The 21,970-nt window shown below is 40.8% G+C and overlaps 2 protein-coding genes across 7 annotated transcripts in view; one reads left to right on the forward strand and one right to left on the reverse strand.

Moving 5' to 3' along the window:
* Positions 1 to 298: 298 nt before the first annotated feature.
* CASP3 (caspase 3) lies at positions 299 to 20,716 on the reverse strand. Of its 2 annotated transcripts, none has more exons than XM_088446996.1 (7): positions 20,516 to 20,716; positions 11,802 to 11,896; positions 7,263 to 7,393; positions 6,329 to 6,457; positions 2,929 to 3,104; positions 2,359 to 2,482; positions 299 to 1,548 (listed from the first exon to the last, which is right to left on the reverse strand). In XM_088446996.1, the coding sequence occupies exons 2-7, from the start codon at positions 11,873 to 11,875 to the stop codon at positions 1,322 to 1,324; spliced, it is 861 nt and encodes a 286-aa protein (XP_088303122.1). In that variant the 5' UTR covers positions 11,876 to 11,896; positions 20,516 to 20,716; the 3' UTR covers positions 299 to 1,321. The 2 variants fall into 2 exon arrangements, with proteins under 2 accessions (XP_088303122.1, XP_088303123.1); XM_088446997.1 differs by lacking the exon at positions 20,516 to 20,716 and adding an exon at positions 13,923 to 13,984.
* Positions 20,673 to 21,970, forward strand: part of PRIMPOL (primase and DNA directed polymerase) — an 82,548-nt gene continuing 81,250 nt past the window's right edge. Inside the window, exon 1 of one of the 5 annotated variants that reach the window (XM_088446991.1) lies at positions 20,673 to 20,780. Coding sequence is in view for 1 of the 5 variants with exons in the window: in XM_088446994.1 (XP_088303120.1) it covers positions 21,335 to 21,359 (25 nt within the window). In the remaining 4 variants the exon portion in view is untranslated. The other 4 variants (XM_088446992.1, XM_088446990.1, XM_088446993.1 and 1 more) reach the window with 4 other exon arrangements.

Raw genomic sequence — 21,970 nt, forward strand, 5'->3', positions numbered from 1 at the left:
ATAAAGTATAGTGGTGGTCATTTTCCTTTGAAGAGAAGATTTGATCACTTTAAATCAGGCCATGCTTTATTATATTAAAAATTTTAATTATTATAAGTAGGGATGTGCAGGCTCGGATAGGTTCGAGTTTACACGTGGAGTTCGGATTTTTCCCTCCAAAAAAACGGAACTCAGAACGAGGCAAAACGTCATCTTACATGGACGAACATCATCATTCCTGGACAAAAGACCAGGAATGATGATGTTCGTCCATGTAAGATGACGTTTTGCCTCGTTCTGAGTTCCGTTTTTTTGGAGGGAAAAATCCGAACTCCACGTGCAAACTCGAACCTATCCGAGCCTGCACATCCCTAATTATAAGCTGTTTATGCTCAGTTGTGATACAAACGCTGGCCCTGATTCAGAGGCACTCGCTATTTGCGCGCGCTCGCTCTGAATCAGGGCGGGCCGTTTTTTTTTTCCTCCGGCCTCCAGGAAGCTCGCTAAACTGTGGGTGACCACCCACAGCTTTAGCAGGCGGCCTGGCGATGGTCGCTATGCGCTCGCGAGCGGGTCTGAATCAGGCCCAGTCTCTATTGTCTTGTTTGTGTACTACTGTAGCTTGCTTGCCACACACCTGCTGCATGTTATATATAAACAAAGCTTAAAATAAAGTTATGAAAAAAATGTAGAGGACTATGTTACAATGCAGTTGTAAAGTTAGGTTACAATCAGATTTTAGCACAATATATAACAACTCTAACTACAGTACCTGTCCATGCTAATCTATACCAAACATTCACATCACCTTTTCAAGTACTTACATATCAGTGATTATCAAATCTGTCTCCAGTGGTGATTAGAACTAGAAAATAACTTATGTTCCCTGATTCGAGAAAGCTTTCTGGCTTTGGACAAGTTATACTAGCACTATATTGTATAAAACACAAGTCCTATGTACAAAACTTGAAAGTTTCATTTTGTAATTGTAGAAAATGCATGAAAAAAAAAAAAAAAAAGACAGACTACAAAAGGCACACACGAAAAAGAGCAACAAAATCCATCACACACAATGTACAGAATCATTTTCTTCTGTAGTGCTAAACTAACCCTCCAGCACCCTCTTATGTATGCTCTATATTTGCATCACTGTTTTGCCTATTCCCTTTTCAAATTAAACATTATCTCTGTTTATGGCTACCATGCAACTTAGCTGCATGACCCATGCTAATATGCCCGTTAGGATGTAAAATTCCCATTTCTGCATTCTCTGAATAGACTGAACGAGTAGCGTATATGTTGTGATTTGCGCTACCATTCAGGATGAGGTATCAGGTTCTTCTTATGGAAAGTAAAGTGCCTTTGTCAGCATGGAAACCACACATGGGATCTGTTTCTTTGCATTGAAGTCTATTTGGTTTGAACAGGATTCAAATTCCAAAGCCACCATGTGATTGACACATGTGAGTATCTGGACAAGTTCCAGGTGACGGCCATGTAACTTCAGCATTTCACATAGTGACTGAATGAACCAGGAGCCATTTAATGTATTTCTCCAGGAGTAGAAGCCTGGAAAGGAAGATAAGAGATTATAGAACATCATGCAGTTGGTGTCAAGGGTCATTTTGATATAAATATAACACTATTCACGGGTCCGATGCAGGCCACTCCCCCTCCGTGTGATGTCACATAGGGCGGGGCAACAATTGCTGGTGATTACTGCAATGCCCGGAGCATCGGAGCTGTAAGGGCAGCGTTGTGACTGTCTGAAGCGTCCTGAGGATGCTCCATAGATTCTGGCTGCAGGATGCTAATCTAGGCACCCTGCTAGCCAGATGAGGCTAGCAGAAAAAAAGCTCAGAGGGCCAGACTAAATGATTCTGTGGGCCTTACACGGCCCCCGGGCCTGAGGTTCCCCATCCCTGATATAAGGTGTCAGAGAAATGCTGCATAACTGATGCTTAAATTAACTTTAGTCGCTTGTTAATAAAAGAATGCATATTTTGTAACGTGGATCTGTTTAGAAGGAAGCGACAATTATGGACTTGATAGTAGTGATACTACAAACACTAGGCAGAGCTGTATTGTGTGTATATATATATCTTGCCAGGGCAAGGTATGCCACCACTTTCACTCCTAAGAAATGTAATAATCTGGGGTACAGAAGTCGGTGTGTATGGCTATTGTAACACTCTTCTTTAAACTGGTCTATGAACAAAATGGTTTTAATTAATTTTTAACTAAATTAATGACCATGGTCAAATTGTTTTAAAGGCTTTCTATAGAAGTATTTGTCATTTTCTGGACATCATGACTTCTCCCATTTTCTAGCATACTAAAATAGACTTGCATGCAGACCACAGTACAAGAGTCAGTTACCAGGAACTGTAGAATAGGCATATAGGAAATCTGCTTCAACAGGGATTCTATAGGATTCTTGATTGGATGATTCACTTCCACTGTCTGTTTCAACACCTGGGTCAAGCTCCGTACCTCTACAGGCCTTCAGGAAAATAGGGATTCAAATAATTCAGTATATGACATACGCAACTAGCCATTTCATATAAAATGCAAAAAACCTCCTTCAATGTATCACAGCTGGGAAAGCCTTTAAAACATTATTTAATATTAGAGGATCTAGTTTTTCGAGAAGTTCTTTTGTAGATTATACTGAAGGACATAGTATCATGCATTTATTAAACAAATGTGGTATTTTGCAAGACATGCTTTTAGAGTTGTATTATATTACTGAACTTATAAAACAACCTATAAAATGATCTATTGCAGTAGAATTCTATAATATTAATATATATATATATATATATATATATATATATATATATATATATATATATATATACACACACACACACACACATACATACATACACACACACACTTATTTATTTATATTAACAACATTTGTGTAAAAATACAAGACAAAGTTACCTGGATAAAGAATAATTTGGGCTTTCCAACCAAAGTCTTGCATCGATCACCACGGAAAAGCGATGTGAGTTGCTTTATAGGCAGACTGTCATCTACCCCGTACAGCAAGCCGTCCTCACCATGGCTCAGAAGTGCACACACAAATGAACTTCTATTGCTGTGGTCTTCCTGAGACACTGTACAACATGAAATACCAGCATCATCAAAAATGGCATCATAAATACACAGATATAATACAGTCCAAACTCATCAATACACTCTGTTTGGTATAAAAAGGAGTACTCCCTTGAATGTTTCTACATGCATACATGATGCCTTGGAAACCTGATCTAAACTAATGATGGGGCTAACAGGCAGTCCTACAAACCTTCACCCCGTGTTACCCAGCTCTGATTTATTCTCTGCTGTATGACATAAAACAAAAAAATAAGACTGAATGACACATCATCCCCTCTGAAAAATGTAGGGGGGACACGCAGCACATCTAAGCAGACGTGGGTAGAGTACAGGTTTCAGACTAGTGTTTTTTTGTTGTAAGAGGGAGGGTATGAGTGGCATGTGGAAGAACTTAGAAGCATGTGTGTGTAGGTGGGGGGAGTGCAGGGTTACAGATGTGCCCTCATACATCTAGCCTCCTTGTGCGTTAAACAGCCGTTCTAATCGAGCCATGCCGTGGCGTGACTGTAGTGCCAAGCGTCTTTTTGTGCAACGTTTTACCTTGCATTGTGTCTTATTTACACAGTGATGTGAATAGCTACCACAAGCTTCTGCTGATTAAAAGGATATGCAGCATGTCTATGTTCTCTGTAAATCTGCGGGTGTATCTGCATGTGAAACGCTACGTTACAGTGTTACAGCCACTGACACTATAACATAGCATTTCCCATGCAGATACACCGCAGACGCATAGAGAACATAGGCATGCTGCATATCATTTTAATCATTGCTTGTCCTATCTATTCGCCTCACTGTGTGAATAAGACACATTTGAAGGTAAAAAGTTGCACGAAAGACGCTCAGCTCTACCGAGGCGCACAGTGCTCCCGCGCTATGTGTGGCGCGACTTGTAGCACATGGAGGATAGATGTATGGCCTGGGGGAATACATGCATTTAGTTCTGTGCACACAATGCAGGAGTAATTCTTTACATTCAAACTCTGCATTGGCCTCATTATGTTTACCAATTAATCTGAGGCTGAATGAAAAATATTAAATAGTGTATCAAATTCAGGGCATGTGCTGGTTGTAAGCTGCTACATAATTTCTTATTTCGAGGATTCCCTGCTTGTATGTTGACTTTTGATCATATAATGCCAATTTACCAATAGGTTTAATTATTGCTATAATATCATACTCCTTTTTGGTGTAAAAAAAAAAAAAAAAGTAATTTTACTTGACAGAGAAATGAGTGTAACCACTACCATTGAGTGGGCATGTATTTAACAACCAACCATGGATCCATAGAAAAGAAAAAAAATAATAATTAAAAGTGAAGAATGTAATGAGCTTAGGGGTTATGGCAGAGGTTCCCAAACGCTCTCCTCAAGGCACCCCAACAGTTCAGGTTTCAGAGATATTCATGGTTGAGCACAGGTAACTTAATTAGTACATCAGTCAATTCGATTTAACCACCTGTGCTCAACCATGGATATCTCTAAAACCTGAACTGTTGGGAGCCTTGAGGACCATGTCTGGGAACCTCTGGGTTATGGGAAAGAAGTCTCCTTTATGCTGATCCCAGGTCTCTTCGATCGTGCTACTAATTGAGTATTGATCCAACAACAAACTAAATCTACCGAGTTCCACTACCCATAAGGGAATTTAGGCCCACTCCTTGAGGTAAAATGGTATCAGCAGAGGGTAATGCAAGACAGCATGTAAATCTGCAAACCTAGTTCTCAAAGATATAAATCCACACCACAAGAAAGCTGCTATGTTTTTGGTGTAGGTCCAATATATTAAGTTTATTGTTATCACTTGTTATTCCATGTGGGACAAATACAGCATGGTATAAGAGTATCGAAGAGAGGTCTATCAGCCAAGGTTTTAAGAATAATTTCTGGTACACATTGTAAACAGAAAAGGTTGCAAAAGCTGGACTGCAGTGTGAGGATTTTTGCCATGTGCACAAGTCCAGGTTCACAGAACAGTCCAACTAACCTATTGCATTCAGTATTCTGCCCTTTAGCACTGCTGAGACTTCAGCTAGCAGCCAGTCCTAATGACAGCAGCTTCTGACTTGCTTTGTGACTACTCTCCTGTCTGCTCCATTACTGGCATATTGTGTACTCCCCACCACTTTCATTACTCCTCAGTCTGGTATAACAACACTGCTGTGTACCAAACATGGGGCTTGTTTCTGGATTACATTATTGCCTCATCCCTACCTACTACAGTTGTCTACCATTTACCAGACTACTTATCCTGTTATTGGATTGGACCTCGCTTTGCCTAACCCTTGTCTGCTGAACATTGCTAGCCTTGTACCAACCATGGACTGTTTGACTATGAATCGTTTCTGGCCAGATTCCTCAAAGACAGGTGAGCAATACTTTAAAGATACCTGAATCAGTGTGGTTGCTCCCTACATATTACCATATCTACGTAAGTATCTGAAATAGGGGTCCACCGTGATAAAGAGTCTAACAATACAATCGTTACTTGTGTCTTTTCTGATGGAGGTGAATGGTTGGTGTTTAAATTATGCAGGGTATGGAAGTAATCATGGAAAGCTTTGACAATGTCATTGGGAGTGTGTGTCCATGACATAGCTAACAGAAATATTAAGTTTGTTCCAGTAGTATATGCGCCTGATTTACGCCAGGAGATTGACAGTGTCAGTAGTAAATGCTAAAGCTGCAGTACCCAATTTGTACACAATGTAGTACTTAAATGAAATATATACTGGGCTGCGAAAAATAAGGTATTCCTACATAGAACACTCTGGAGCGAGATCTTATTGTCATAATGAAGAAAAATGTAGACAGCAGGGATGTCCTAGCCATGCATTAAAAAAAAAAATATATATATTATATATATATATATATATATATATATATATATATATATATATTTATTTATTTAGTACAGGTATACAAATTTTGTCACCAGATGGCTTGAAGAGTGATATGTATCTCAAAGGATTCAAAGCACCTAACATTTTACCAGAGAGTGAGGTAGCCATCTTGGGCGTGCTCCGTTGCTGTACTATCTAATCATTCATATCAGTTCCTGTCCCACTGGAACTTACAGTATAATCACAGGAAGAACATAAAAACTTCAAATACTGTAGAAAGTCCTCTGGATGGAATCAAACCCCAGACCCTAGCACTGTGAGGCAGCAACATAAATATCCAGCAAATCAAAATAATCCCACAAGAAAATCCTGGACCAGACTTGCCTTTTTTCAAAGTCCCATAGATATCGGCACATCTTAGATCATTGTAAATCTGAACTTTGTATCCAAAAGATTTGAATGTGACTTGAAGCCTGGATGCATCCACATCAGTTCCATTGCGCATTCCCATTCCTAGAACCAAAACATATATTAGCCTATTACTATGGCACATCTGGCAGTGTCCAACTGTGTCCGCCAGTCTATATCCCGACACGAGAAGCCCGATGGGGGACTTCAGATATTTGTTGGGGGAGTGAGGGTTAGGTTTAGGCACCCCCCCCCCGAAGTTTTTAGGGTTAGGCACCCCTAAGGGAGGGTTAGCTTTAGGGGAGGGGCTTCTCGTGTCGGGATTTGAGCCGGTGGCTAACCAGCTGCCGGTATTACATACTGATTCCGTCTGACTGACCACCTGATACTTCCCCTGTTCCTTCAACAAGGGAGGAACTGGGAATGGTTTCCCCCCCACGGGGGAATGCAGATTATGTGGCCAATACAATGTGGGAGATCTCACAGTATATGGCCACAATATCTGATGGGTTTCAGACTGTCAGATAAAGTGTCTATCCGATAGTGTACGCCCAGCATTACTGAGGTGTCTATTTATTTAAAGGATATTGTTAACGGATCGTATCAAATTAGTGAATTAAAGTCAAAATGGTAATAAAGTTAGTGTCTCCTAATAAATTCAATATATGGTCACAAGTTGCTGAGAAAAAAAAACAAAAAACAATTCAGTTAAAGGAAGACTTTTACAGATGGTAAATGTGTGATCAAAGTCACACACAACATAATGACAGGTCTACATAATGACATTTGTTAGATTGCTTTGCCAGTTTGACTATTTCTTGGAATGTTATGTTACAGTATATTTGTCTTCTATGATCCAACTCTTATTAGACAGTAAGCGCTTGCAATGAGTAGCATACATCTAACTTACTTGTGCATGGATGAAAGTTCTTGTTGTTGACAATGACACACAATCCAATTTCTGGATAATCTGTTTTGTATAAGAATCTATGAGCAAACTTAGATTCCATGTCTTTTGTCATGCCACCCTTTATGTGTATTCTGAAAAGAAAAAAAGGTTAGACAGCAGCAATTAAATAAGTGTAAAAGTGCATCTTATGTGCCCATTGGCCTACTCTCTTTACACAAAGATAGACATTAGGCTAATTTTCTGCAATTAGACCACATTACCCAAATGGGGTAATAGCTAGCAAAGAGAAAAAATAAAAAAGTAGGATTCCCACTGAACTGGCATTTCCCCCGCTACCTTTCAAATCTTTTCTCAAACCTCCTAGAAAAAAAAAAAATACTTCTCAACCCTCAACCCTGCCTCTACCTAATTATATCCTAATTTCTCTCCTCCCACTCACCTCCAAATGAGTCGACTAGTTAGTCTGTAACCATAATCTATCTAGCTTCCTTCACTCCACAGCGAATGCCCTTACTAAAGTCACCAATGATCTTCTCTCTGCCAGGTCTATGGGGTTTATGTACTAAATGGCAGCTCTTCAAGCCGCTGATTATAAGCGGTTTTGCCCACAGAATTTAAACAACAATACTATGAAGTGAAAAAACAGGTGTGTTCTCAAATTAATAGTATTCGGGTTTTAAATTCTACAGGTAAAAAGTAAATGAACCAACAAGGGTCAATTTTCCTAGCTCATCATCCTGGATATCTCTGCTACTTTCTTCAGTTTCAACCTCCTGGTCCTCCTCCCCCTATTCCAATCGTGTCGACTCCACCTTCAAAATACCATAAGGATTATACCTTTCCTCACCCATAATTCTGCCAAGTCCCCACTCGTTTATACTACGACTACTAAAATCTCCTCTTGCCTCGCCTCCCTCTGACCCACTTCATTCCATCCCCATTTCCAGGGCACGGCTTATTCTCCTCTCTTGCCACTCTGCTTCAGCCAATCCCTACACTGGCTACCCATTCCCTATAAAATTCTATTCAAACATTTCACCGTCCCCTGCAAAATCCTCCACCCACCCCAATCTTTGTATTTTGCCTCGCCCCAGTCTGCCGACCGCCCGTACATACAGCACGATGGACAGATGTCTGCCATCAGCAGAGCCGATACAATATGTTCAGACATATCGCTGATACACACTGGCTGACAGGCACCCAATATATTGGCTGATCAATTGATCAGCCAATATATCTGCCAGTGTGTACCCAGCATTAGTCTGCCTGCCCTTAACTTGTAATGTAAAGTAACCCAGATTTCTCTCCCATTCCAGCATAGATGCTGCCTACTGAGGCTAGTTATAGGGGCAGTAACCTCTGGAAACCCCACACTAAAGCCCAATGCTTTCTTGTAAAGATCCCTGGTGAAAATCAGTGCTCACTGAGCCAATCACAAGCACTATTGTGGGCTCACATCCTAGTCAATTAATTATAGTCAATATTTTTTTATTTTAGACTTTTTGCATCTACCTATGTTTATTAAACTTTATTCTTTCATTTTGCATACCTTATAATGAACTGTTGGTGATCAAATATTGTTATTCACACCTATATAAAAAACAGTGGAAGTATGTCTGACTAAAGACAGACTTGCGGCCCCCACCTTGATAACGGCTACCACTGCGGGAGGAAGGAGAGAAGGGACTGTGGCAAAGTGTAGGCGGGGGACTCCCCAACTCGGCAAACACTGGATCCAATATACTACTTTAGTAATATAGCACCAACTCTGCAACAATTGGGCAGACATGCTTCTGATGCAGTTGGATGTTTGTACAGGTAATAGTTTAGTTTTAGAGACAGAAAGTAGAAAACAAGCCTTTGTTCCACTGTTTTGTTGTGACTACATCAAGTCTCCCCATATAACTGATTTTTTTTTTTTATTATATACAGCGGATAAAATAAGTATTGAACACATCAAAATTTTACTCAGTAAATATATTTGTAATGGGGCTATTGTAATGACATTTTCACCAAATGTCAGCAACAACCCATGCAATCCACACATGCAAAGAAATCAAACCATAGATGTCCATAAATTAAGTTATGTGTAATAATGTGAAATGACACAGGGAAAAAGTAATGAACACGCTTACTGAAATGTATTTAATAATTCATACAAAAGCCTTTGTTGGTAATGACAACTTCAAGACGCCTCCTTATGGAGAAACTAGTCGCATGCATTGCTCAGGTGTGATTTTGGCCCAGTCTTCCTCTTCTATGAACTCTGGGCCTGATTCAGAGCCGGACGCTATTTGCGCTCGCTCGTTCAGAAAAAGGGGCCGGATATTTAAATTGAGCGCTCGCTCTTTGCGGTCTGCTGACGCCTCTATGTCTGAGCGAGCAAATGAAATATGCGCTCGCTAATTTGTAAAAACGCCCCCTGGCCGTTCGCATCATACGTCATCTCCGCTATTTATTAGATTAATCGAGTACATCGAAAGGCGTCTGAACTGCTCGCAGTGCTTGTGGTTGGATTTTCCTACTGCAATCATGCGAGCAGTTCAGGCTAAGAGACAACCAAGTGACATGGTCGATGACGCTGCTTTGTTAATTATGCACACCCTTAAAACGCCCGTTTTGACCGTTTGGCACGCCTGCGTTCGGATCTCCACTCCCCGTTTTCAAGCACCTTTCCCTGTTACCACCCACAAACGCCTCATCCTGTCACTCAAATTAGCAGGCATTCACTATTTTGCGAACACACGATTTCCGACCGCACTGACTGGTTGGCGCATGCGCATTAAGACCCATACGCATGCGCAGATGTGCGAACATCGCTCAGAGCGAACGAGCGGCCGCTTACAAGCGGCTCTGAATCAGGCCCTCTGATCTTTAGTTCTTTCCATAGATTTTCAATTGGATTCAAGTCAGGTGATTGGCTGGGCCATTCTAGCAGCTTTATTTTCTTTCTCTGAAACCAATTCATAGAGTGTCCTTGGCTGTGTGTTTGGGATCATTGTCTTCCTGAAATGTCCACCCTCGTTTCATCTTCAGCATCCTGGTAGATGGCAGATCTTTATCAAGAATGTCTCGGTACATTTTTCCATTCATCCTTCTTTCAATTAAATGAAGTATGCCAGTACCGTATGCTGAAAAACAGCCCCACACCATGATGTTACCACCTCCAAACTTCACTGTGGTATGGTGTTTTTGGGGTGATGTGCAGTGCTATTTTTCCTCCAAACATGGTGTGTATTATGGCATCCGAAGAGTTCAATTTTGTTCTCATTTGACCAGACTATATTCTCCCTGTATTTCACAGGCTTGTCCAAATGTTGTGCAGCAAACTTTAAACAAACTTTGACATGCTTTTTCTTCAGCAATGGAGTCTTGCCTTGTGAGCGTGCATACAGGCCATGCCGTCCGGTTGAGTGTATTACTTATTGCTTTCTTTGAAACAATTGTACCTGCTAATTTCAGATCTTTCTGAAGCTCTCCACAAGTGGTCCTTGGCTCTTGGACAACTCTTCTGATAATTCTTTTCACTCCTCTGTCAGAAATTTTGCTAGAAGCACCTGGTCGTGGTCGGTTTATGGTGAAATAATGTTCTTTCCGCTTCCGGATTATGGCCACAACAGTGTTCACTGGAATACTCAGAAGTTCAGAAATCCTTCTGTAACCAATGCCATCAGTATGTTTTGCAACAATAACGTTGCGAAGGTCTTGAGAGAGCTCTTTGCTTTTGCCCATCATGAGATGTTTCATGTGTGACACCTTGGTAATGAGACACCTTTTAATAGGCCATCATATATTTACTGTAAAAAATGTTGATGTGTTCAATAATTATTTTACCCGCTATATACAATACTATGCAAGAGTTTTAGGCAGGTGTGGAAAAATGCTGCAAAGTAAGTATGCTTTAAAAAAATAGAAGTGTTAATAGTTTATTTTTGTAGGATTATAGTCGGGTGTATGATTAACCAATCATACCAAACAGGTGATAATGATCATCATTTTCATATGTAGGTTGAAACAGTCATTAACTGAAACAGAAACAGCTGTGTAGGAGGCTTAAAATTGGGTGAGGAACAGCCAAACTCTGCTACAAAAGGTGAGGTTGTGGAAGACAGTTTCATGTCACAGGTCGTACACAATGGCAAGACTGAGCACAGCAACAAGACAGAAGGTAGTTATACTGCATCAGCAAAGTCTCTCCCACGCAGAGATTTCAAAGCAGACTGGGTTCTGGAAGTGATAATATGGCCCCCACAGAGCCCTGTTCTCTACATCATCGAGTCTGTCTGGGATTACATGAAGAGACAGAAGGATCTGAGCAAGCCTACATCCACAGAAGATCTGTGGTTAGTTCTGCAAGATGTTTGGAACAACCTCCCTGCCGAGTTCCTTCAAAACTGTGTGCAAGTGTACCTAGAAGACTTGATGCTGTTTTGAAGGCAAAGGGTGGTCACACCAAATCTTGATTTGATTTAGATCTCTCTTCTGTTCACTTTGCATTTTGTCAAAATATATATATAAAACAGCTGATGCAACACTTACTGCTGGCTGGACAAATGTGATCCAGCGTCAATACTATCACCTCCTGTGTGTGTGCCATTCTGAGTGTCTGCCATTCTGCTTCTTACTCGTTAAATCTGTAAAAACAAATCATATTAAAACACACTTTGAAAAGCAAATGATCTTGTATTTTTGTAGTCCTTTTGTGATATATGGCAGGACAAAAAATTGTATTAAATAGTAAATTTACATGTAAGGTGCTCTTTATATCTGGGTTTTGCGTTCTAACAAACAGTACACTACAGTTGATTTTTAATTAAGTGATGTTAAGCTGTGATTGGTCAGGCACTGCTTTCTTTGTACATATGAAAGACAGGCAAATTAGGCAAGCATGAGTGTTCCTTGTCTGTGTTTCACTGCAGCAATGAGACATAAAGAGAAGAATATTCTATAGGTTTATTTTGCCCAGGTTTCACAGGAGTAACTTTTCCAGAAATTGAGAATAAATCTATACTAATATTATAAGAAAGTTGTGTCTGTCTGTCTGTACCAAGTTGGCGCAAAAACTACTGAACCGATTTTCATGAAAACTGCATCATGTTGTAATGGAAACTCCTAGAAATAACCTGCACTGTTTCATCTTGATCTGTTAAGTTAAAGCTGAGCAATAACAAAACACAATTTATTGACATCATCAATATAAGAGAAAGGTGTGGCACCATCCGCACTACTGGTAAGGGCTGGGGGGAGAGGTGCTTTGGGCCCGCATTCACTAGGATAGGCTACATAGCAGTCTGTGCATAGGGCACACAGTGACATTGGTATGGGTGAAGACGCTGCTGCCACCAGTCTGTATAGCGCTGCTGGTAACGTGGGCCACTCCTGTGACAGGGCCCAAATGCAAAGCAATACAACTAGAACACCTCAAATTAAAAAAAAAATAACAAAATTTGGCAGAAGTGATTTCATCGTGGGCGAAGCTGCGGGAAACCGTTAGTTCAGAATAAAGCAAGACAGTACAAGAACATATTTCCACATAAGTTTCATTATTACAGAAGCAGGAAGTCATTATGCTTTGGAGGTTTTTCTATAGTTATCTAATTTACCAGCCACACAACACATTATACAGACCTTAAGCTGGGTACACACTAGACGACCTGTTTACCAGGCCGACGGCAGATGCGACGGAACGGCATATTGTACGGTCCGTACACACCGCATGATCCGGTGAACGAACGCACGATATGCGATTCCCCCACCACATCCAAATGCATTGAGGCGTCAGTCAGATCTTCACATTGAGCAGCATGCACGGCAGATCTGAAGATGCGACAGACGATTTGTCGTTCTGATCCGTCGGAGACCGGCAAATCGTTTACAAAATCATCTAGTATGTACCCAGCTTTAGACGTGAAGCACAATGCATCATAAACATTTGTCTCCACATACGGCACAGATACACCATTCTGCATAAAAGCCAATCAGTGAATCTTAGACCGAGGCCCGATGGGCATTTCTTCCTGCCTGTTTTGGAGTCAACCTAAATTTTATCCAAAACAGAATAATCTGCTAACTAGCAGTAGTACTACTTGCAAAATGCTAGGTTACTTTTAATATGCTTTATTGTTGTGGTGTTTGAGCAATGTGCCAGAGAAAGTCCACATTTGAATAAGGGTGAGTTATGCATCTACTTACTTTGTTACGTTCTACTTTGTCTCTATTATTTTGTTTTTCTCTGTTAAGTTCAACTATATTCTCCGATTTTTCTTTGTGCTCTATTTTCCCCGAGTACAGGCACATTGTTATCTGGTGTGTCCTGTGCATGTTACCATATTACAATTTCTTACTGCTACAAAACTCTACAACTGCCTTATGATATTGGTTTTAAACAGGGTCGAACATCAGTGCAAAACCTGTACATTTCAGCTATATGGCGATTCCATTTCAATGCTAAAAATATATTATAAAAATATTGTGTGACATAAGGATGGAAGATGCTCAGCTATCCTGGAGACTACAAGCATTGTTGCCCTGTGCATGTTTTATACCGCCTGACAATCTAGGGACCACTCGCTTTAAATCCCAAATCTGTGATATGGTGTAAAAAAACAAAACAGAAACAAATCACTTGTCTTATTAAGAGAAATGTTGGTATTTTCTTACCTAGTTTTTATTCTTGACTGAACAAAAAGCCATGAATAATTGATATAAACTGAAACAGGCACAGCAGACTTCTCAGAGCCAGCAGACAGGCAGGGATGACTTCATCTGTATGAGCCAATAAGCTAATAGTGTTCTTCTGTCACTAGGGATGGTGATCTCATTTCATTATAAATGGAACGCTCACATGCTACACTCAGGGGAATATACTGTACTGAAATGACACCTATGCATACTGTGCAACTGCTATATTAGATTTATTCCTGTGTAAATGATAAACAATCTAACTCCACTCCCTGCATGTCTACAGAAGATAAATATCTAATGGTCTGCACACTTTGACAGCTGTAGTAAAATACCTTCCCAGGGTATGATATGTATGGATGTTGATGCACGCACTCAAGTGGTCAGCTCCTGGCACTGCCAGGCTGCCAACACTAGACTGGCCAAGCATGCATAATCAAGGTTGTGTTGGAAAATGTCACTTTTATAAGTGGAGTACTTATTGATTAACTATAGATCACCAAACAAGCACCAACAATGTAATAAATATGCAAAAAAAAAAACCTTTGTACTTCAATACTTACAGGAAAATAGTAATCTATAGAAAAAAAAAAAGTGGGGGGCAATCGATTATTCAGTGGCTTTTAAAAACATGTTAAATCCATACCAAAAAGCAGAAACAGCCTGGCAGATCCAAACGAGATCGAGCTCTCATAGATGCAGCTCTTTCATGCGATTTGAAGCTTCCATACAGGATACCGTGAAGTTACTATTTATGTTTCTTCTTTATTATGACAATACAAAAGTAATCTTGGAGTTCTATGACCTGCATAGAGCATGAGGCTGCTTCTCTGAGCATAATACTTGGCTGTAATTATAAGTGATAGTGGGGTAGCACATTATCTTATAAATCACTTTATTTATTTTCTTTATTAGTGAATTAAGCCAGTATAGTATTTTGTATCCACACGGCATACATTCTGAGATTTGTGTTTGCTATTGCATAGCAACAATCATTTGACCGATAGGTTAAACTGTCCTCAGGCTCTGTTGAAAATATTCCACGGTCATAGCCATGTTTTTCATGCTTATTAACTAACAGATGTCTCTATATTATTATATATTTTTCAGATCATTTTAAAAGATATTTTTGCATTATAAATTTTAATTAAAAAAATTAGCTTATATACAGATTTGTGCTATGACATCATTGGCAGTAATTGGGAGTCTAAATTCAAGCAATCTGCATACTACTGTACATCTTACCTATTAAGGTGCCATTCTTTATGTATTGCGCTATGTACAGCTTCAATGTTTGGCTACAGTAATCGATTACTCACCCGTCACTTTCACCTTCTCACCATTAAGCACCTGAGCCTTATTGCTGTATATATATTTATTCAATTTATTTACAGTTATTTATATAGCACACATATTACTTTAATATTTAGTCATGAACACCCACACAACCAATGGGAGAACAAACAAACTCCACACATATATTGCCTTGGTAGGGAATTTAACTCATATCCTAAGTACTGTGAGGCAGTAATGCTAATTCCACTGTGCTGTGTACACATATATACATATATATATATTAACTAGTGATCTTTTTCCTCCAAAGCGTCTGGGAGTGACAAGGTTATTCTATCCAAAAATAAGCATTACTTGCTTAAGGCTCCTTTGCCTCACAAGCCTCTGTCTTCTAATAACGTATACTACAAACCACACAGAACCTATTTATTTATTTTTTTTTAAAAAGGAAGTGGTTCATATAATTAAACACACCACAGCCACAAATATATAGACTGTTTTTTCCTTTTCAGTGTCATTATAGAACATAGCTAAATTGGGATCATATAATACAATACTATTTACGAGGGCTGATTGAAAAGTAATGAGACTGCCTCTATTTTTCTATCCCATAGGTAGATGTTGCAAAGCTATGCTGGTTATTGTGAAGCTCATACATCGATGTGTCTGAACCGTGGTTGGACTGCCGTAGTCTTGTTTGGTTACAGCGAGTTAAAGATGACGTATGTTTCGTCATGGCGGATAAGGAAGACGTGTCTGTGAGATTACGTCAGAGACGTGTGATTGAATTTTGTGTTCAACTTGGAAAATATTACTATATATATTACTTTGTGATGGAGAATAAAACCTCTATGAACGGTAGGTGTTTACTGGATGTTGTTCCCAGTTTGACAGGAACCATACTCAGGCCCTGATTCAGAGACGGACGCTCTGAAAGAGCGCTCGCTCTGAATCTGGGCGTTTTTTTTTTGTATGGCCTTCTGGCCGCTCGCATAGCTGTGGGTGACCACCCACAGCTATTGCGAGCAGCGAGGATGATGGTCGCGATAACCATCGGGCTTGCGACGAGACCCTTGTGGTAGGGTGTCGTGGCCGCAAGCCCCAAAGAGCTTCTGGCTCTAATAGAGCTGGAAACTCTCTCACTGACATCACTGTGGGGCCGCCCACAAACGGCAGGCATTCGCTTGGGAGCGCCTCCGTTTGTGAAGCCACCCCCCCGCCACGCCTACAAAACGGGGCGAGCTGTCGATCAACATCGACAGCCGCTCCTTTTGTAGTGAGCCATCACGGAGCGAGAGATTTTCTCTCTCGCTAAGGGGCTTGCGCACGCTCTAGCGCATGCTAGCGGGTCTGAATCAGGCCCTCAGTGCAAATCTCCTCTGAGCGGCCTCAATTCTAGGATAGCTCCAGTGGTATTCTATAATGAACATTTTATTTTTTTTATATAATACTACAGAATTCAAGTAAAAATGTTCAGATGTGATCACTAGGTACAGGTTGATCACATGTTTTTTCATACAGTGCCAATTATATTAGGTAGCGATGTACAAAGAATATGTCTTCTTTTTTTTGGGTGGAAACTCTAGCACCTCGATTAAACCCATGGAAACAGAGGGAGAACATAAGAACTACACACATATAAAGTCTTGGTCAGTATCTAACCCATGAACCCAGTGCTTTAAGACTGCAATGCTAACCATTGTGCAACCACCATCTTGTACTATGCGCAACACGGACAGTTAAGCTGACCACACACATAGCGATTTTAGCGACCAAGGAAACAGAGAGATATCTATAAGATAACTCTCAGGTGACTCCTGAAGAAGTCCTGAAGGGACGAAACGCATTGAGGCCAGCTGACCCAGGCTTCCTTGGTTATGTAAAGAGGACTGGGTACCTTTCTATAAGATAACTCTCATACACTGAACATTCAAGCACCAAAGAGGGATTCCCAGAGGGTATTAGGCGGTCTCTGGAGGAGAACATACTACGGGCTATCTATTTAGCACTATCTGGCACGCAGCCTCTACTTATAATTTTAATTATTATATTATTTGCAAAAACATACTACACTATATATACACTCTTTCTCCCAAGAGCATATATAAGCTCCCCTTAAGGTGATCCAGTTGATGACATCCCATCTAAACTTATCCAGTGTGGACTACTCATCCCTGGAACCCAGATAAGCTTTAAAGTGTTTATTTTTGGTACGCACACTTATTCTTATGAGCACTCGTTATTACTTTATTAAATACTACACTATCAGGCGCATGTCTTCTTAGACCTCTTTCCCGGACATATATTATTGTTTATTTAGAAGGCGCCACAAAAATTCAGTGCCATACAGTTACCACAGGGCACAGTGACAATACTTTACACTGATCTGTAAACATGTGAAAGTTGTTCTGCTTTAGAGTGAAGTGTTGGTGATAGAAAGGGTGGCTTTACCCATAGCAAAGTATCAGCTGTTTGTTTCATTTTGTAAAATAACAAAGTCAGATTACTATCAAAAATACAATATTTTTCTTCTGTACCACATTTCAGATAAAGGCTCGGATTCAATTAGAGGCGAAAAGTCGGCAAAGTTTCGCCTGTCCGACTTTTCGCCTGTTTCAGAGCTGGAAACTTTACGCGCGCATCCCTGCTTTTCTCCATATTCAATTTCTGAACAGGCGGAAAGTGCTGTCAGAAGTGGGGAAATCAGTCTATACCCCCCCAAAAAATATGCACTAACATAGGAAATCAATGTATATGTGTACTAATAACCCTATTAAAAGTGTTTGGGGTACTTAAGTAGTTTAAATTGCTTCTTATTAGTGTCTTTGCAAAAGTGGTGAATAATGGCATAAACCAGTAATTTTTGGTGAAAATAAGTAGTCCAGTCAAATTTGGGGTACCTGAAAATGCGTGCTAGCATATTTTAATGTTTCTAAAGTGAACCTTATAAAAAAAAAATTAAAAAAAGTAAAAAAACGCACCTGCTACATGCACCAGCAATCCCCAAAACACCTGACCCATCCTTGCAGACACCGGAAAAAGTCTATTTCGCTAGTTTTTATGCTTGTCCCCCCACTTTTTCGCCCCCAAAACTAAAGTACTTTTTTGGGGTGTTCGAAGTAATTTTTTTGTTGATTTGTCCTTTCGGGGGCTGTCCCAAGGTTTTTGAGTCAATTCCCCACGTTTGCACCCCAAAATAACGATTTTGCACTTTTTTTGACCTGCTATTCATAAGAGATAGTTTTTCGCCTTTTGCAATGCATTGACTTTCCGCTTAGGCAAAATTGACCTGGAATTGAACCTTTGAAAACAGGCAGAAAGTCCAAATCCGCGGAAACTGTTCTCCAAATGGCACTTTTCGCCTCTAATTGAATCCGGCCCAAAGTCAATCATGAAAAAAAGGAGATGATCACTATAAAAAATATATATAGTATAGAGGGCGCTGCCATGTGTCGATTATCCAAGCAGCTGCTGAAAAAAGAGGTAGTCAACCTCTAACAAAACAATACAAATATACAGTAAGCAGCGCTGATAAACAATGCATACAATTTATTATAGTGAATAAATTCAAAACCAGTACTGGGTATAGAACCAATAAAAAATGTCAATGGGCACGATTCTATTCAACGCGATGTAAATAGCACCGGGAGTGAGCTCCCGGAGCTATTCCATACACCGCGCTGCCAAGTCCGACTAATGATTTCTTCTCTCATCCCTCCGGGGATGAGAGAAGAAATCCGACAAAAGTCCTGGCGCGAGGCTGTTTTCTGCCCTTCGCACCTGGAGAACAGCCTCGCGCCAGGAAGTTAGGTCGGGGAATGCCCGTTATCACGCCTAAACACCCTGTTTAAGGTGCGAGAACGAGCCTTCTCCAACCCAACATCGCGATGAATTGAATAGCTCCGGGAGCTATCTCCCCGAACTATTTACATCGCGTTGAATAGAATCGTGCCCATTTATTGGTATAGAACATCAATTGATATATAAAACAATCTAAAAGCACAAATATTGAATCCATGTAGGCACTGATTACATCAGCATATTAAATGGTAGCCACCAGGCAAAGTCATGTGGTAGTGGTAAAATCCAGCTGTTTGTATATTACCGGCTTGTGTCAAGATGGAGAGGATCCTTAATTAGCGGTGGTATCACAGACCCATCGTTTGGGAGATTTAATAAAATGGCCACTTCTAATAACGCACTCATTTGGCAGGGCAGACACCTAGGACCAAGGTGCAGTGTGAAAAGGGTACTACAGGACTGTTTCTACGGACTGCCCTAATAGGTAATGGTATTTCTGGAGCCCTACAAAAAGGAGCCGAATCATTTCTTCTATAAACAATTCACAACAAAAGAAACATGAAGCTAATAAATAGGCACACACTGTTCATGCACATAGCAATACAGGACTTAGAGAAGATGATTCATTCATTTGCTATATTTCTGTTGATCAGACAACAAAGTAAAAGATTTCAGCAGTAAAGTGACTCATTGCTCTAAGCATTTAGCAGGGTCAAAACAAACCCCTGCACTGGTCTATTTTACAACAACAACTGGTGCTCAGAGCAACAACACACAGACACTGCATGTGACATGTAAGGACAAGGCCAAGTCTCCATTACAGCCTCAACCTCAATCCACCCCAGCACTGGATAGCAACAAGAACAGACATTATAGACAACTCTGTACAGATATAATTATTGCACTACAAAGACGTCTCACACACACACTGCATGTCCGCCTGCCACCACTGACATGTACACTGTGCTGCAGTACAGCCTCAGGCTAGTGACAACTGCACTCAGATAACAGTGCTGGGAGGCTGCCTAGTGCTGCTCCTTAAAGTCCCATGATGACTTCAAGGCTAGAAAGCCATGCTGGTAACAGTAGTTCCACAACAGCTGAATAGTCTCAGGGTGATTACCTCCTTGTACCCGTTATAGTAATACTGTATAGAGCACACTCTGTACAGCACATACACACACTGTATAACTACACCATACAGCAAGAACATACACACTAACCACTGTACAACACACTAACTACACTGTACATTACATACACACTGTCTAACTACAGTGTACAGCACATACACACACTGTCTAACTACAGTGTACAGCACATACACACACTGTCTAACTACAGTGTACAGCACATACACACACTGTCTAACTACAGTGTACAGCACACACACTGCATAAGTACACTGTACAGCACATACACACACTGCATAACTACACTGTATAACACAACACACGTTATCCTGTGACACCTCTTACCACTAGATAGCACCTATGTGTGTCTGTTGCCAGCAACCGCCTTTTCCTTTCTGCCTTCAGTCTCTGGGATACAAATTACAATAATAGGAGTGAGTTCAGTCAGTGTGGGTGGAGCCTAGGAAAATGACGCTTCCTATTGGCTGAGAGTTCACATAACAACAACATTTCGCCAAGCTCTATGGACGCAGCTGGCAGTGGGGACAGGTAGTTGGAGTGGACCCTGGTAACGGCGGAAGCGGGGTCTTACTCGCTGTTCCTGCGCTAGGTAACTGGTGACGTTAGTCAGTTCCCGCCAATCATTGGGCGAAGCGATGCACTCCTGTAAAGGTCCTGTGTACTACATGGGGTAAAATAGAGTACACGTCCACTACACATAAACCAGTTTTTACACTGGCTACATACGACGCCTGTACGGACGGACTTTATCTTTTAGCCATCTCTTGTTCTATATTAGAACAAGTGGGGTCCATTTTATTGAAGTCAACTGTATGCTCAAAGTACGATCTACAGTAAAATGGCCGCTCACAGTGGCTGACATAACTGGCAGAAATAATGTATAAAAGTGTTACCCCGTGTGCTCAGGGATTACAGCCGGGCAGGGTGCTCTGTGTGTGTGTACTGTACATTAGTACATACTGTACATTATATTACCAGCAAGCAACAGCAAGAGCGACGTAGAACTTGGTCTGCCCAGTGCCCAATCAGGTCGGTTGGCAGTGGCGGGATACAGAGCACAGAACTGATGTCAGTGGTCGCCGGGCGATGATGGTAGTGGAACTATGAGGAGCTGGGTATTCCGAGCTGTAGTACTACATATCCATGTCAGTGCTGTATGCTGCCCCCGGTGTGTAGGCTGGGGTCACACAGCTGCTGCCTCACAGTGTTCCCCAACATGAGCCCTATCCCTAGTTCCCCTGTATAGGGGGGATTAGTGTTTCTTTGAAGGAAATTTAGCAATATATTATTCATTTTGCGCTTCTATTTACCAAATGTAAACATTTAAGAGATGACAGGTGTGTTCAAAATTCTGTCCCTCCAGCTGCGGTGGAACTACATCCCAGTATGCCCTGACACATTTTTGCTATTTGGGTATTCTAAAACTGGTAGGGCATGCTGATATGTGTAGTTCCACATCAGCTGGAGGGCCGTATGTTGAATGGTTTTGGCTATAACCCCTTCAGATAAAGGACCCTGACAACATTATTATTATGACATTTTATTTATAAGGCACCACAAGTGGTCTGCAGGGTCATACATACAGCAACAGTAGCACAGTACAGGGTACACAGAACATTACAATACAGAAACAGCACACTTAACAATTCTCAATTCAAAATACAACTGGGAAGTTGAAGGCTGTCATTGAAGTGTTAAGACTGGTGCACACTAGACCAGGGATGGGGAATCTCAGGCCCGGGGGCCATATAAGGCCCCTGGGATCATTTGGTCTGGCCC

Source organism: Taudactylus pleione, unplaced genomic scaffold (assembly GCF_031769625.1).
Source record: "Taudactylus pleione unplaced genomic scaffold, aTauple2 ptg000408l, whole genome shotgun sequence".
NCBI classification, from domain to species: Eukaryota; Metazoa; Chordata; class Amphibia; order Anura; family Myobatrachidae; genus Taudactylus; species Taudactylus pleione.

Coding starts and splice junctions, on each gene's coding strand:
- CASP3 (XM_088446996.1), bottom strand. CDS start 11,875: ATGGCAGACACTCAGAATGGCACACACACAGGAGGTGATAGTATTGAC. Junction 7,394..11,801: donor TCACATTTGTCCAGCCAGCA/GTAAGTGTTGCA, acceptor TTTTCTTTTCAG/AATACACATAAAGGGTGGCA. Junction 1,549..2,358: donor TGCCTATTCTACAGTTCCTG/GTAACTGACTCT, acceptor CTTCCTTTCCAG/GCTTCTACTCCTGGAGAAAT.